This window comes from Buceros rhinoceros, unplaced genomic scaffold (assembly GCF_000710305.1).
Source record: "Buceros rhinoceros silvestris isolate BGI_N320 unplaced genomic scaffold, ASM71030v1 scaffold9555, whole genome shotgun sequence".
NCBI classification, from domain to species: domain Eukaryota; kingdom Metazoa; phylum Chordata; class Aves; order Bucerotiformes; family Bucerotidae; genus Buceros; species Buceros rhinoceros.
In genome coordinates, this window is record NW_010413471.1 from 20,738 (window position 1) to 38,775 (window position 18,038).

At 44.2% G+C, this 18,038-nt stretch overlaps 1 protein-coding gene across 2 annotated transcripts in view; it reads left to right on the plus strand.

Annotated features, from left to right (window-relative positions):
• Window positions 1-18,038, plus strand: part of EVL (Enah/Vasp-like) — an 89,072-nt gene that overhangs the window by 6,708 nt on the left and 64,326 nt on the right. The window contains exons 2-3 of one of the 2 annotated variants that reach the window (XM_010136756.1): window positions 2,178-2,346; window positions 12,400-12,577. In XM_010136756.1, the coding sequence (XP_010135058.1) occupies window positions 2,178-2,346; window positions 12,400-12,577 (347 nt within the window). Of the gene's footprint in view, window positions 1-2,177; window positions 2,347-12,399; window positions 12,578-18,038 lie in introns of those variants that run through there. The other variant, XM_010136757.1, reaches the window with a different exon arrangement.

The window sequence follows — 18,038 nt, forward strand, 5'->3', positions numbered from 1 at the left end:
TCCAGCCACAGGACCACACCGGACGTTGTTTTTAGCCATTTCACTTGCACATGGCAAAGCTAATCCAGTGTACTTGTCTTTTTGCTGGTGCGTCTCTTTTCCATCTTCCCCATCTGTGAATCCAAGGCAGAGTGAGTGTCCTCGGGCAGGTCTGGAGGATGCAGGCAATGCCGCTGCTGCTGCCAGTCTGTGGCTCTTGCACCAGCTGGAGGATTAGGCAGGCTGGAGCAAACTCAAATCCCTCAGCTGCTACTGTGAGATATGGTGAAGCTGCCTTGCTTACCTTAAAAAAATGGGGTGGAGAGGTATTTGCTGGGTTGGTACCTCAGCAAAGGCACAGCTGTTCTCTAGGTATCTTACATAACAAAGGAACAGCAACTGGTGGATAAGCTTGACTTTTATAAATTCCTAAGAATATAAATAAGTAATGTGTAGTCTTTCTCATCCGAATATATTGCTCCAGTGGCAGCATCTAGCTGTTTCCATGGTATGTAATAAAAACACACTTTACTCTGAATTTTCATACCTTGTTCTTTATGGAGATGTCTGCCAACATCATTGTTCCCTCTGTAAACGCTGTGAAGAGTTTTCAGGCTCTTTACCCACAGCCTGAAGGCGATCTGCGGGCTACCTGGAGGCTGTGCAAAGTGTCTGATAAAACAAGGCACTGTTGATAGTGTACGGTGAGTGGTGCATCTGCCTTGGAAATCTTTTTGAGACCCACAGATCAGAAAAGATTGGAAATTGCTGCTGTAATCTACCCAGATCCTCTTAATACTTACAGTAACATTCTCTCTTTCACTAAAATGATGACAGCGATGGGGTTGGGTGATTTGGGGTTTGCAACCGTTGGTATCATTTACAAGTGGTGTAATTTGGTACCATGGCAGTACAGGGAGATGGTTTTGCAGCACCCAGGAGCTTCTCCTTCATTTGTGTGCTAGTGAGGGAAAAAAAAGTATATGCAAGAGAGGAAAAAAAGGATTTGTGTGCAAAGCGGATTAACACTTGATATAGCCAAAAATTATTTAATATGGCTTGGGCTAAGGAAGGGAGGTATATATAAACATATATAGGTCTAAAGATGATAGGACAGGCATGAACTTAAGACATTTGCAGGACATAAGTCCTACCCGTGTTACATAGGCCTAACGTGCTCTATTTGCCCATCCCTGTTACATTTGAAGACCTCACATCTACAAAATTTGGCGAATTCTTCTTTTGTTTTTCTTCCTGTAAAGAGCTCTTATTTCCTCTGGCATATGAAAGTTGGCTGGGAAGTCAGGAGAGTAGGAAAGGTGTGTTTTAGCATGAATCTAGTATATGTAGTAGTCATGAATGCTAAAACACACCTTTCATATGCAAGAAATGCCACTGGCCAGCACTGCTGAGGTGACATGTTAATAAGGACAAGATCTCAATTCCTACTAGGGCTAAAGAGCTAATGAATTTCTGTGCATCTACAGAACAAGAATAGTCCTGTATGGAAGCTGTATGAAGTAATGGCTAGTTCCTTTAACGCTGAAATGCAGATGGATTTCATTCATGGATTCCCTTTTCCCGTTTTCTTTGCAACTAGGATGGAGGAAAAAAAGTTCCTGTGTGTTCTGCACTGTGTACTCTGGGTCTTCTAAGTGCGTCACTGGGTCTGGGTATTACACGTCAGCTGGATTAACGTAATTGATTTCTTCAGTTTACCTAACGTGGCTTTCGGTTCAAGGTCTGCTTGCTTCCAGTTTTAAATGTGGAACTCAGCTGTGGATGTAACATTTATTTTGTCAGTAAGCTGTAAAATGTTGGTAAGTTTTCATGCAAATGTGAAAGGCTTCACTTGCCAATAGGTGCATAAAATAAATGGAGCATTCATACTGTTGGACAGTTTTCACAATATTTATGTGATACAGGTTATTCCTCAGGGCCTAATATTTTTATATAAAATAGATTATCAGTTCGAAGCAGCAGCATTTTAGGTCTATGAACACGTACATGCCAGCTGTAATTTAATGGGCAGATTGCATTCAAAGGATTAGCAGAGCTCTTATAAAACATATGTTGTAAGAAGTTCTGGTAATTTTTGTTGGTTTCTTTTCCTTCAGATGTTTTTGGTAGTATGTAGTAAATTCACTGGGGTTTTTTTCCCTATTTGTTTTGTTTTTTTTTTTTTTTTTGCTCTCCAGTGAACAGAGTATTTGCCAAGCCCGGGCTTCAGTTATGGTCTATGACGATACCAGTAAGAAATGGGTGCCAATCAAACCTGGACAGCAGGGATTCAGCAGAATCAACATATACCACAACACGGCCACCAACACCTTCAGGGTAGTTGGAGTTAAACTGCAAGATCAACAAGTGAGTAACTGTGTGGAGTTTCCTGTAAAATCACCTTTGATCTCATTTGATGCCATCAGTTCTATACTTCATGCAGTCTAGCAACGTTTCCTGCTCCCTGCAAGGTGCATGTTTACTTCAGTCACTTGGATTCTGTATAATTTTTGGTGCACATAATAATGTATCGTGATTTATTACTGTTTATTTGCAGACAGAAGTTTTGGTAAATGCCAGAGATATTTTAATGTTTTTTCTTCCCCTTCCATTTTTGCTTGTGGAATGAATCTTACTTTGTTCTGGAGGTATTACTCTCAGCTTCTCCTAACTTACTTCTTGCTCATATTTTAGTACTATATATATATAAAAAAGAAGAAGAAACTGGTTGTTCTGCACTGCCATCTCACAAAGTGTAATGGTTACGTTGCTGTGACAAGTAGTTAGTTCCTCATAATGTATTCTAAATTCCTGTCAGATCACGCTGTGATCTGATTTGCAGCAGCCTAAGTCCGCAGGACCTCCTTGGGTATTAAAGGAGTTATGTGGGATTTAGATTATCAGAACTGGGATCGGACCCCCCTCAGCCATCAAAGCACAGTGCTCAGCCCAGGGCTGCCGCAGCAGCTCTGGGCAGTGCATGCCATCAGAAGCTCCCTCACCAAATGTCATTTAGACCCCAGATTACAAAAATGTACTTGGGTGGAGTAGCGGTGCTATAGCAGAGTGCCATCTGCATTTTAGAGCAGAAATTTCAGAGTCAGGGACTTGCTCTGTGTCTGTGGGCATGAGGCCAGTATGGCAGTGGCAGCCCAGCCTCCCAGACTGCCCACCTCTCACGAGTACACATTGTCAGCTCATGTCCAGCTTCTCATCCGCCAGCGCCCCCAGCTCCTTCTCTGTGGGCTGCTCTCGATTGCTTCATCCCCTAGTCTGTATTGATACCAAGGATTGCCCCAACCCAGGTACAGGACCTCGCACCTGGCCTTGTTGAACATCAGGAGCATCACATGGGCCCACTTCTCCAGCTTGTGCAGATCCCCCTGCAAGGCACCACATCCCTCAGGTGTGTCAACTCCACCACAGCTTGTTGACGTCTGCAAGCTTGCTGGGGGTGCACCCAGTCTCGCTATGTTGTTGATGAAGATATTAAACAAGACTGGTCCCAGTACTGATCCCTGAGGGACACTGTACCATCACTCATCATCATCATCATCATTGTGGCTTGGCTTCGTGAACGAAGATCTGGGAAGGGCTCTTCCCACGCCCACTGCAAGCGATGAGTGCACCCTTCCGGCTTGCGCGGTGGATTTTTTAGGTGAGGTGCAGCGTGCGCAGAACTGGCTCCACCCTTTACACCTGAGGTTCATCTGCCAGCGCCTAGCGAGCTTGGATGGTGACAGCCAAGTCCTCAGGTCATAGGTTTGGTTAGAGTATCCTTCTCTTAGATGATGGATGCCTTACAAGGCTAAACGAGCTCCATCTGCCCGGGTTTGGAGTCAGTTGTCCTTCTCCCAGGATGGCTGCCCGAAGGCTAGTGAGCCCATCCTGCCATGGACACACTTTGTCTGACCCTTCAGCTGAGACCTGTCTGGCTTGGGAGACCCCACTGGAGGCACATGCCACCACCAGCACAGCTCTCAACCTCACAAGGGCACGCAAGCTCCTTCCCCACAACCTCACAAGGGCACGCAAGCTCCTTCCCCACGGCAAGGGGGTGCCCGTAAAAGAGGTGCTGCTCTACCTCTGGGCATCACAGACCCAGGCACGGGGCGGCCAGGGCCTGCCAAGAACGGGAGTCCTGGAGGTGCATCACTCACCACTATCAGGACATTAAACTACTGACCACTACCCTCTGGATGTGACCATCCAACCAATCTGTTATACACCAAACAGTTCACCCATCAAATCCATCTCTCACCAATTTAGAGAGAAGGATGTTGTGGGGGACCATGTCAAAGGCTTTATAGAAGCCCAGGTAGATGACATCCATTGCTTCTCCCCTGTCCACTGATGTAGTTGCTTTGTCGTAAAAGGCCACTAGGTTGGTCAGGCAGGACTTGCCCTTGGTGAAGCCATGCTGGCTGTCTTGAATCACCTCCCTGTCACCACGTTCCTTAGCACAGCTTCTGGGAGAATCTGTCCCATGATTTTCCTAGGCACAGAGGTACTTCCCAGGGTCCTCCTTTCTACCGTTTTTGAAACTGTGTGCAGTGTTTCTCTCTTATCAATCACCTGACTGCCAGGACTTTTCAGATGTCCTGGAGAGTGGCTTGCCAACTACATCAGCCAATTCCCTTAGGAGTCTGTGATGCATCTCATCGGTTCCCACAGATTTATGTATGTTCAGGTTCCTCAGGAGGTCATGAACCTGATCTTCTCTCACAGTGGAAGGGACTTTGCACACCTGGACACCATCTTACAGTCCATCAACTCAGAAGGTGTGAAAAGAGAGGTTATGAGTTATGATTGACATACCTGTAGAAGATCTTCTTACTAATCTTTCCATCCCTTGCCAAGGTTTAGTTCCAGCTGTGCCTTGGCCTTCCAGACCCCATAGCTACATAACCGGGCAGTGTCCCTGTACTCTTTCCAGGATACCTGGCCCTGCTTCCACTGTCTGTGCGGCTCCTTCTTGCCCTTTTTTTTGACCAGCAGGTCTTGACTCAGCCATACTGGTCTCTTCCATTTATTGCCTGATTTCTTACAGCTGGGGATTGAGACTCTGTGGAAAGCATCCTTAAAGATCTGCCAGCTCTGTTCTACTCTCTTGTCCCTGAGAGCCATTTCCCAGGTGGTGCTATTGAATAACTCCTTGAAGAGCTAGAAGTTCGCTTTCCTAAAATTCAGGATCCTGACTTTACTCTTCACCTGACCCATATCCCTCAGGACTGTCAACTCCACCAGTGCATGATCACTGCAGCCCAGACTGCCTCCAATCTTGACATCACCAATGAGCTCACTTGCACTGGTGACCATCAGGTCCAGTATCACATCCTCTCTGGTGGGGCTGTCTACTACCTAGCTTAAAAATTTCTCCTCAGTGCACTCCAGGAGTCTCCTGGGTTGCCTACAGCTCATTGTGCTACTTTTCCAGATGTGAGGGTAGGCGAAGTCCCCTGGCAGGATGAGAGCCTATGAGTGTGATGCCCCCTGTAGCTGGAGTAATAAGGCTTCATCAATAGACTACCCAGGTGGCCTATAGTAGACACCAACCACAAGGCTCCCTTTATTGCCGCAGACTCTAATTTTTACCCATAGGCTTTCAACCTGCTCATGGCTATTCTTCAGGGACAGCTCTTCACACTCTATCCTTCTTGACATAGAGAGCAATGCCTCCACTGCTCCTTCCTCGCTAGTCCCTTCTGAATAGTCTGTAGCCGTCAATAGTCACACTCCAGTCATGGGATTCATCCCACCAAGGTCAGAGCTTTCTAGCAGCAAGGTAGATTCCAGGTCCTGCTGTTTGTTGCCCGTACTGTGCATATTGGTATAGAGACACTTCACTGAGCTGTCGGCCATTGTCGCTTTTTTGGAGGAACACTTCTTGAGATATTTCACCAATGTTTCCCTGTTGGCTCCTATTACCTTAGGAGCCCCCAGCTCATCTCTGTACGACTTCAAGTGTGATGCAGTGTCCCCAGCATGCCTCAGGGCAACAAGCTGAGGGCCCTCACTAGCATCCTGTCCCTCTAATCATGGTGTGTAATCCCACAGTATGTCATAGACAAGCCTGATATTATCCATCTCCCCTTCAAGTCTAGTTTAAAGCCCTGTCAATGAGACCTGCAAGCTCTTGAACAAAGACTCTCTTTCCCCTTTGAGAAAGGTGAACCCCGTCTGCCACTAGCAAACCTGGTGTCATGTAGACCATCCCATTGTCAAAAAACCCAAAATTATGGTGGTGACACCAGCCATAGAGCCATGCATTAATAGACTGGATCAGTCTGTTTCTTCCAACGTCACTGCCCACAACTGGAAGGAGAGAGGAAAAAGTAACCTGTGCCCCAGATTCCCTCACCAACCATCCCAAGGCTCTGAAATCTTTTTTGATCACTCTTGGACTACAGGTTGCAGCTGTCTCTCCACCTACATGGAAGATCAGTACTGGGTAATAGTCCAAAGGCTGTACTGAACTAGGAAGTTTCCTACTGACATCCTTAAGCTGGGCCCCAAGGAGACAGCAGACTTCCCTGTGAGAGTCTGCTTGGCATATTGGACCCTCTGTTCCTCTCAGAAGGGAGGAAGAACCCATCTGTTCTTCCTCATGGAGCTGGTTGTGATACAGAGGTCCTTTCTGACCTTGGAGACACCTCTGGTGTGAATGAACTGTCATCTACATCCTCCACTGACTGGCCTTCTACATCCAGAGCCTCATACCTGTTGTACAGCGGCTCCTGGGAGGGCGAGGTGGGCAGGGAGGGAGTTTGCCTGCAACCCCAGCATGGACTTGCCTCCATTCACTTCTTTCATTTAGGCTGCTGCCTTCAGCCTGGCGGGAGGAGGGTCCTCTTGATCTTGGGTATTTTCTGGTGTGTGCTCCCGTTTCTGTCTCAGGACAGAGCTTGGCTCCACCAGTCTCCCTCCTTGATGCTCTTGAACCTGTCTACAGCCTCTCGTGGCTCCGCCACCAGGCTGAGCAGATCGTCCACCTGGTCACACGGCTGTTCTCAGGGTCCCACCCATTAACCCTCCCTCCTTGATGCTCTTGAACCTGTCTACAGCCTCTCGTGGCTCCGCCACCAGGCTGAGCAGATCGTCCACCTGGTCACACGGCTGTTCTCAGTGCTCCACCCATTAACCAGTGAAAGGCTCCCGCACTCCCCACAGCCTGAGCGCTGGATGGCTGCCTGTTTTCGTGGGAGCCCCGTCTGGGCTGCCACACCGGTTCTGGTGAGCGTGGCGAACGGGGCTTGCTGCCAGGTGGAGACCACAGCCGAGCTCCTCTGGAGAGGAGCTGAACTCGCTCTTTGCCCACTCTGGTCGCTCCTGCTGCTGCCAGCGCTGCCGGCTCCCCGCACCCTGTGCACTTCCCAGCCCCAGGACAACCCCCATGCGCTGCGATGCACCGCTATGCTCCGCTGGGGGCCATGCCGGGCCGGCTCCAGGGCAGCTCCCCGCGGCCACTGGCTGTTAGTTCCGGTTACCATGTAGCCGCTGTAACAACGTGAAACAACCTGTAACACACCACCCCACGGAGCAGCAGTTTTATTACACACTGTTTGGCCAGGCACAGACCAGAGTCACCTGCGTGACCTCACCCCTGCCTGCCTTTAATGTCTCCCTTTTAATTTTTGTTGGTTTATGTTACACCTCTAATTATCTCTCTCTTTAATCTTCATCCTTTTCCCCCCATGTACGTCCTTCTGTCGGCTCCTTTTGTTTTTGTCAAGCTGCCTTTCTGTTTTCTAGCCCTTTCTCTGTGTTAGAGTCTATGACACTGCCTTCTCTTTCTGCTTGCCTTATCTGTGTATCTTCTCCTCTAGCTAACGGTGTCTAAAAAGGTCACCGCAAAGAAATAAGTTTTTCACAGTGTGAGAACTTGAACATCACTCTGACCATGGGGAAGTGATCACCTAACCTCACGTTCTCCATATGAGTCTGGGTGACATGCTCATCGCGTGCTTGCACACAGCAGCACCACCAGCTTACAGACCAGTGGTACATGAACGCCACTTTCTGTTCTGCACGGACATGCATGTTTGCCTGAGCAGTAATCTTCAGAAAACCAGAAATAGCCACAAGGCCAGAACTGGTTTGAAGCTAAGGCCAGATCAGTATTACAACTGCTTGACGTCATGAGCTTTGATGTTTCCTTGCAGCCTTATTTTCTCACAGCCCAACAGTGACAAGCAAAGGGTTTGTGTCCCGTCTTGCAACTTGCCAGCTGTCGTTGTAACCTAGCCTGCTGTAAAGCTGAAGAGTGTTAGCTTCAGTCACTGTGCAAGAGGTTCAGAAAGCTGAAAACATGCAAGTGGTCCATCTTTATGGCTTAGCTGATAAGCAGTAACTCCCTGTTTCGGAGTCCTGGTGAACTGAGAGTTTAAAATTACAATTTCACATCAAGTGATTTCAGCTCAGCTTGATCTTATCACCGAAAGGCTTGTGCTGAACAAATAGGCGTGGAGGAGGGTGCAAGTCAAAAGTGAATCATACCTCCTGAGGGCTTGGTTTATTGATGTGGCTAAGAAGTGAATGTAAAAACAGGGCCTTAGGGAAGGTGGGACATTTTACATTTGTGCCTAAACCAAAACTGAACCGGGGACGGCATTCTTGGGATATAAACTAAACCACATTTTTTGAAAAATAAAGAACCGATTAACTGCCACAGTAACTTACAGAAGAAGGTCAGGTTTGGGCCTGCTTACGGAAATCTGGCCTCAACTGAGGCAGTTTTTAGCTGCTGTGCTGTATCCTGCCTGTTCAGCAATCATACAACTGCTCCCCATGCGAGGAGTCTGAGCACTGGCAGCGCGGCAGACACCAAGCTGGCAGCAAACTTCTGAACCGTTTCTCTGGAGAAACAAACTAATGTCCTATTCTAGTTCAACAAGCAGGAGTGTGGGCAGTAAGACATAATGTTGTAGTGGTGGGAACATTGAAGGTGTCAGTGTATTAATACTGTGCATGACTGGGCTGTGAAAGTCCTTGCCATGCAAGATCATTGAAATCCAGAGTTTAGCAGGGTTCAGAACAACACAGACATCTATATCAGTAACAAGACTGCTTTGTTTCGGGATAGAAAATGCTGAAAGGGGTTGGAAAAGAAAAAAATAGACACATAAATTGTCTTGTTTCATCTTTTAGGACAAACTCTGGGTAAAGACTAATAGGAAGAACTGTTTGTAATGGACAAATCCATTATTTATTTCTGCAAGATTTCCAGTAAGTTTCTCCAACTCACCTATTATAGACCTGAAGATGAAAAGATGAACTGTTGGTCTGCTCAGCATGCCAGATGCTGTCTTACTGACACACCAAGCTTTAGAGTAAAGATCCCTTAGAAATACTGAAAAAAACCCCTATGCTCCAAACATAGGGAGATCTTCTTTATTTTAATTACTTCTCTGAAGCACTTAGTTATGGTCATGTGTCTTGCAGAGTCTTCACACCACCAGTACAACATACCTTTGTGCGCTCATTCTTACCAACAGCGAGAGAACCCCTCCTCTTTTTTTTTTCTGTTTTCTAGATAGGTTAGACAAAGGAGATGAAATGAAACTGTGACTATTTCATGTTTCGTTTCCCAGTTTTAAACTCACTGGTTTGAGTTTGAAGACAAGGCATTACGTGCACAGACATCCTGATGACTACTGAAGGTCAAACTCAGATTTTGTATTTATTTGACCGAGGGGATGAAGCCCTGAGGACAGAGTGGGTTCTCTGAGTTCCCTGGGTTGATGTTCTGGGAAAGCAAATTTTGAACGGTTTACCTGACTTCTATTAAACGATTTTTTTTGGCATACTTTTTTACAATTTCTGTATTTCATTATACAACTGCACTACACCCTCTGGTGCTCTTTGGACTTTAATAGTGCTGTCCTTTGAAGATTCTAAAAAGAATCTGAAAAGATTGCTAAAAGAAGATTCTTTTAGTAGGTGAGAAACATTCACTTCACAAAGCCTAGTAGAAGATCACAGTCTTTCTAAATATTTTCTCAAAGATACTGGCTGTGCCCTCCCTTGGTTAAGCTACTCAGAAGTGGTTGGAAAACTTAAGAATGTTAAACCTGTTGTGTTAGTAATCCAGGTATGAGTCTACTTGATGCTTCAGAGACCCCTCGAGTGTGAGCAACATAGTGACAGGCTCTCCCAATGCTCAGTGGTAGAATGGGGGTGGCGTCACCATTTTTCAAGAGAAAAGGGCTAAGCTGTCTGCTGTAGGAGTGAGTTCATGGCTTTACTGTGACAGAGCAATATGATTTCCACGTCTTTCTGGTTGGTGTGGGTGGCTTCTTGCACAGCATGCTGGGCATGAGGTTCTCATTTTCAGGGGACCAATTCTTGGAAGCCTGTGTACCAAACCTAGGCTGCCCTGCATCTCCCTTTCAATCACAGGTCAGGAATCTTTTTATGAAATACAACAAAAAAAGCAGCATAGGTCTGATTGCTGCCCAATGCATTTACGTGGAAACTTAATAATGATACTGGTTTGAGAGCAACAGTTGGACCAGATACCCGATGTTCAATAACCATCAGGATAAGTTATGCCTAAAGCTAGACCAAGTATTCAAAGACTCTGTGCTATGTCACTGTTTAATGCTGGCTCCAGTAAGTAAACACATTGTAGAAATAGAGTATACCTGTAATTACCTAGTGTTGTAGTGGCTTCTTTGCTGATTTCCATGTGGATTTATATATTAATATACTACAATTATCAGACATCTGTTAACTATCTAATATAATGAGACAATGTCATCCTTCAAAAATAGGAATGCATGGAAACCAGTTTCATCCCTGTATATTAGGTGCTCGTCTAATTTTTTCTGCCAGTTTAAACTGGCAGTCTACTGTAAAGTCAAAACTCAGAGCTAGGAGTCATTCATCTTTGCAATTAGTTTTAAAACTCTTCTTTTGTAATTGAGAAAAATTGTCAGTCATCTAGCAAAAATATTGTTATCTAGTTAAATATTTTGGAGTTTTTTAGATGCAATAATAGCATTAACAGAAAACTTTCTGATGTACTGGTCAATCAGACTGTGAAAAGGATGTTGTGGTAGGTTTTCTGTTATGTGGGATCCACCTGTAACAATATACATCATCTGTTTGTTACTAGCTCTCTGTTTGCTCGTACCAAGTCCAGGATGGTACCACTAGCGCTAAGAGTGAGCTCTGGGACAGAATGCACCAAAGGTCCCTCTTCCTACTCCTGCATAGCAGTGTCCAGCCCGCCTGATTTACAGATGAGCCATACAGACCAGTTTGATGGAGTATTTCCAGTGACTGGATTTCAATGAGGACTGGAAATTGTGTTCTGGCTCTCAATAAAACTCCAGCCAAAATAACTCAATTCGTAGAGACAATCTTGAACGTTCAAAACCAGATTTGCTCTATCTGAATAATGAACTTCAGACTTCCCCTTTTCAGAATTCTAAGCTTCTCTGTCCCTGGTTTCTTTCTGCCCCCAACCTTTGTGGGCTGATGAAGAGGGAGCCTCCATTTCCTAGTCCTCTCTTTTCAGCTGCACTATCTCTGTTTATGAGAACAATTACGATCCCTTCAGCTGGCATTTTGTTTCTTGAATTTGACTCATAACAGAGTGCCATTGCCAGCCCACGGATGGGTATCTGATGGGTGTTGTCTCTACCATGGGTCCTTCTGGCTTAATAGGGGTGCAGCAGATACTCCTGCCTCTCCACCTTCAGCTAGAGCAGCTAGCGTTGGAAGTTTCTAGTTGGATCCCAGGTATACTGTGTAGCTGGGTGTCCCTCGTGCCCTGCCCAGGGACAAACAGGGCATTGTATTTAGCAGATTAAATCAAAACATACAGAAACTCCCTTCCGCTGCAGTCATCTCTTACCTGGAAATTGTAGCACACGCGACAAGGGAGTAGGTGGGAGAGGAAATACTTGGTTGTCTGTTTTTGACATTGCCTGTCTGTTTCTAGAGAAAAAACTCAACCTGAGAAGCTGATGGTGATCAGACACATGGGAGGAGAAAAGTAGAGCCAGTGCAGTGAATCCAACATTTAGCTGCTGCAGGACAGGGTTAGTGCCAAGAGCTCTGTCTGGCCCTTTTTCTGACAATTGTGCATGATCATCCCCCAAAAGATGACAACAGCTGCTGCCACTGGCTTCTAACATCTGTCTGCAGTAGCTGCACAGCTGTATCCAGCAGAGGTGCTGTATAAAACACGAGCAGGTAGCAGGCTTTTCCCTGAGGCTGAACTGAACGGCTGTAAGTTGCGTTCCCAGATGTGGGTCTTCTGTCACTGAAACACACACTGCCTTACTGTCAGACATGTAGGAGCTGCCATATGAATTGCCGCTACCAATTTAATTAACCTTTACCAAAGGGCTGGGTTTTTCCCACTGAAAACAGAACTATTTTTAATCTTCACCCCTTTCTTTCAAATCACAGGTAGTGATTAATTACTCAATTGTGAAAGGACTGAAGTACAATCAAGCAACACCTACCTTTCATCAATGGCGCGATGCACGGCAGGTCTATGGCTTGAATTTTGCAAGCAAAGAAGAGGCTACTACGTTCTCCAATGCAATGCTGTTTGCGCTGAATATCATGAACTCACAAGATGGAGGTAAATCAGCAGCCGCTACGCTCTTTATTAATCTGCGGCATTTTATAATGCTTGTTATCAGTCACCTGGTGCAGCTGTGTTGGATAGTATGCCATTATAAAATATGTTATAACAAAAAAAGTTGGTTGCTGATAGACAGCCTTTAGATCAGCATTTGCTGAGGTATGAATTGTATGTATTTCTTGGTTTTATTCGCCTTCCATCTTATTTTTTCATGGTGCCTTAGCTCACGATAGGAAATTGTTACCACGATAGGATATCACGATAGGAAATCAATAGTTATTTGGGAATGCCTTAGTAGGCACGTAGTCCAAATGATTTCTGTGGATCCGTGTGTGTGTTGTGTTACATCTAAGATGGCAGAATATAATTTTAAGTAAATGGAAACTAGAGTAAATGTTTTATAAGGTAGAACCTGGAGATGGTATTTCCATTGTGGTGGGTGTCAGCTACAGCCTTTCGCTCTTTCGGACCAGCTTTCTAAAAGGGGAGTGAGCGTGTGGTGTCTTGGTTGTTTAAGGTAAAATGCAAAGGCTTATGCCCTGGATGCTGACTGATGCTGTTCCTTGGTACTATATTGACTGCAGCTGAAGTTTGTGGTGAAGTTTACTCTTCTGTGAAATTGTCATTGCACTAGCTTGATGAGGGCCCAAAATAGGTTCTTGAAGGAAACCAGGTTCTGGTGTGCTGTAGATGGATGAATTACTGTCATCAGTTACACGCCTATGACCTCTCTGCAGCTCCGGGATAAAGAACAGAAAGCAAGCCTGGTGTGGTGTCTTTTTTCCCGCAAAATACACATCACAGCCCTACTTTCCTTTTGAAAACACAGTGAGTCAGGGTTTACATCACGTGCTGCCGTTCAGGTTTCACTGCAGTGTTCACTGATGGTGGACAGCAGCTGTCTAAAAAGAGATTGTCTCCTGACCATCTTCAACATAAAATTACATCTTACTAATAGTATAGTATTATATTACAAATAATATTTGTAATATAAAAGTTCCTATGTTTTCTTTTGCTATTTCCATTCATCCTATTCAGCTGACAAATGCAAAAGTCATCAAAAACAAGAAATGTCTTAAATTCTTTAGCTATATTTAGAAATACTGAGGGCTGAATTCTGCCTTTTTCAGCTTGAACTTTTACAGCTCTAATTATGCCACAGCAGGAGACATCAGGAGGAAATCTGGCCAACAGGCACCCAAAGTCCTGCAAGTCTGAAGGGTACAGAGTTGTTTGGCTGCACATATGTGCTCAACCTTTTTAGACCACCACAGGAGACTCCAAAATGTGGACACTTTGTCTGTGGTCTTGGTGTAGTGATTGGTTTAATGTCTCTGAGTTGTCTGCCTTTCTGCCAAAAGGCCTGCAGCTCACTGGCGTTTTTTCCATCTAGCTCTCCTGACAAAGGGAGTTGGGTTTTTGCAGGATTTTGAGGTTGTTCCAGAGATGTTCTTTATGGAAAGATGAATGAGGATGAGAATGTATTGCTCTTAGGCTAAAATGAAAGGAACTATCTTGAAGTGGATACTTTAATTATGTTAGATACTCTAAGCAAAGAAAACCAGGTATTTTTAAGAAAGTGGTTTTTTCTAGTACTTGAAAAGCCTATGAGGTTTCAGAGAACTTTATAAATACATAGCAAATAATAATTTGCATTTTTGTTTACATTCAGTCTTTAACAAGCCCTTTTCTCTCACACATAAAGTATTAAAAGTTTCAAAGATTGGGAGTTGTCCCATTCGTTACAACTGATCTTGTCAAAACCTCAACTTTGGTTTAAAGATAATTTCAGCATTTACGTTTTATTTTTTGAAAAAAAAAAAAAACCAGATTCAATGAAAGAAACTTCACAAAATATTAATTTTTATTAAAATTAATTCTTCTAATTACAACATATATTTCTAGAAATATTTTTCTTAAAATTAAATTAGCTACAAATTGATAATAAATTATGTCGAGGACTTTTATATCATCATCATTTTCCCAGTTATTGCAATGATCTCAGCATGTGAGCTGACAGCAAAAGTATGTAATGGGTATAAGTTATAAAATGTTTTTTCAGATCTGCCCCCCTAGGCTCGTATAGTGCATAAGCGTTTGTGAGGATGAATTAATGCAAACAGGAATTCACACACTCATATCGATGCATCTTTTTAGGCACAGCCAGTGCCTGCATACTCCGTCCATTCTGCAGTCTGCGAGCTGCATTAGGGTTTGCTTGTTCATCTGGAAAAATTGTTAGGAAAAAACGTGTTTATTATATGTACGCATCCATGTATATTAAAGTTGCCCATGTGCTTATGCAGATGGATGGCAGCTTTAAGGAGTGCGTTTGTATGCACAGAATTGCTCACACACTAACAACATCAAAGCCGGAGAGTTAAACACAGGCTCCCCCTGGCACACTCATAGTACAGGACACCCTGTCTACCTGCTAGCTCTACAGTCTGGGATATGCTACATGCACGACTTGGGGTGTGCTTTCTCTAATTTTGACTCGTTTCATGTATTTCCTCCTGAGACATTATTGTGTTTTGGTACTGCTGATCTTCCTGTAGCTGCAGACAGATTTTGGCTTCCGTGACTGCTTCTCCCTTCGTTCTACCACCCACTTGCATAGACTAAAATTAATCATGGTAGACTGCAGCAGAAAATCTGAGAGTGCATCCTATCTTCAGCAGACGTGGAGTCGGGGTACTGCAACATTGGGGAAAATAACTCGTCTTAGTCACAAAGCAATAGTTTTGAATGGTGCATTAAGCTGAATTAGTATAAAAATATGATAGCAGGGAGTTGGGAATAATTTTTAGGCAGTGCTGACTTTCAAATGAATGAGTCACTTCAAATGAATATACAGTTATGAACTGGCATTGGGAATTATTGTACTGTCCCACTTCTTCATGACAGAGGCTTCCATACCTGAGATCATTTGCTGCAGGTGCTTTGAAAAGATGCTAACTATCATGTTAGGAGTAATTTGAAGTGAGATAAAATAAGACTGAAAGGAAAATAATAATGCAAATAATGCATCCTTCCTTTAGAGGTTGACAGTAGCCTCACTGAATCACAGTTGTTTACCTGCCAGCTTGTTTATATGCCTAATTGCTTTGATTTCCTTATACATCTCTTTAATCTGTTCTCCTTTACAATAAAAGATGAAGAATTGGTCCTGAGCCAGCCTGCAAAATGAGAGCAAATGATAACATTGACTTGCTCATTACCAGTCTCTTGCTTACGGTTCTTTAATGGTGTCATTTAGTAAGACATTAGTATGACAAATGACTTCCCATTAAATTGTTTTTCTTTCATGGATGTCCACTGTGTGAAGCCAAACCTTTTACTGGCATAAGTTACCTGAAGCAAGGAGTGTCACCACCTTATCTTGTCACCTGTAGCCAGGTTTCACTGTGGAGAGCATCACCCCTTCTTGCCCAGGGATACTGCAGGAAAAGCATTTTGGACGTATCCTGACCACAGGCTGTTTGATAAGGCTGCTTTTGGTAAGCAGACAAGGCTCATGTTCTTCAGGGCTTACATCCTCTTAGATTTAACAAATGCAATCACCAGTGGCAGCGTGCCATGGCTATTGGAGCAGGACAGAAGGTGAGGATATCAGTAAGCTAAAATGGGCAAGTTCCTCCCTGTCATAATCTTGTAGGAAAGCTGGCAGTGCCCGTGATGAAGATTGCTCTTTCTGCAAGGCTAAACAGAGCCTGTACACTCAGTGCTTCTCCTAGTGAGTGGTTACACTTCTCTGAGAGTGGGAATGAGAATCTTCCTCTCCTTTCTTACTCCTCAGACTGCTAGGGACAGGCAAAGGAATGGCTTCGTTTCTTTCCTTCATTATTTGCTCTCTTCAGGCCCCACTCTTGCTTCCCTGCTGGTCCCTGACAGCGCCTGCATGTTTCCATGCTGCAGAAGGAGGCAGTGGCTCAGCTTTGCGGCTTGGCGTGACCAGCTTTGAGGGCATCTTGGGCTGTCACGGGTAAAAGATTTGGTACCTCTTGGAGAAGAAATGATCTGTGCAGCCTAATGGTAAATGCTGCCTGTGACAGTGAATATAACGTATTATGGACTTTTGCTTTTCTTTTGATGTCTTTGCCCTGGGGACTTGGAGTTATTGTTGACTTACAATGCAAGAAAGTTGTATTTCTAAATATAACCACCACATGCTGGAAAACCTGCAGAGGGCTACACTGCAGAGTTAGTCATAGTTGAAGAGGTCAACTGCCTTACCTGACTAAGAAGGGGGAGGTAGGAGGGAAGAATGAAATAGTGGGAGAGAGGTTTGAAGGAAATTAATAGTGATATTTTTTTTTTCTTCTAAGAAAACTATTTTCTTGGTTTGAGTATTAAGTGGCTTACAGAACAGGCGATACAGACATGTGGGTCAGGGAGGGTGCAGAGTTCAGCCCTGTACCTTCTGACGTGCAGCTTCACAGACTCGGATTTAAGTCTGCAGGGAGGACCTTTTGGCAGTCAGAAGGATTTCTCCTCATTCCTTTGCTGATTAGCAGATCTGCTGGCTTTTCTTTTCCACCATTATGGGTTACTTGACATGTATTCCTCCAGGCCCCTTTGTGTAAGTTGGATTTGATGAAGTTCTTTCTTTGGCGTTTGAGATCTTTTTTCATTCCTTCAGTCCTTTTGCTCTTATCCTTATCCAGAAGTGACTGCATTTCTGTATTGCTGGGAGGAAGCTCCTTGGAAGGCACTTTGAGCCCTCCAGAAGAAGGGGAGAAATAGAAGAATAAAGCATTGATTCATTAAACAGCAGATAAATTGGCAGTATATAGCATACATTCTCTCTCCTCTTTGCAAGGTTTCTGTCAGTGCAGGATGCGTGTGAAGATGATGGTGCACTAGATTGCAGATCAAAGTCTGCACACTATTTCTTTTTTACAGAATTTTGTAATGTTATATTCAGTTCATTTTTTCATTAGAATGTTTCAAACTAGTCCTGCATCTCTCGGTATTTCAGTGACACTAAAGTGTAACCGCTGGGAAAGTCGGTCAGCTGCATTCATCTTCTACAATGCACTGACTGTTTTATTTGATAATATTGCCCCAAGACTTCCCAGCACCACGGAGGACACAGTGTGGGAGGACAAAAGACTGCATCTTCAGTACAGTGCCGCATAATGCATAAAATAACTCATCACATAACTGGTGTAAAGAGACCCATGCCCCATGCACTTCACGTTATGCACTGCAGACTTGTTTCCCGCACTATTGGGTGTGTTGGTGCAAATTATAAACATTATATGCAATGTGTACATTATGTGCACATTGTACTCTTAAGTGTGCTAATAACATTTAAAAACTCATGTCACCTCATATTGAGTAGGCATTGCAGGACTATAAGCACGTCATTCTGCTGCAGGTCTCTTAACCAAACCATCCCAGAAGTTGTTACTATTTATAATGTAGGCATAGAGAAGTGGTAAATAACAAAAAT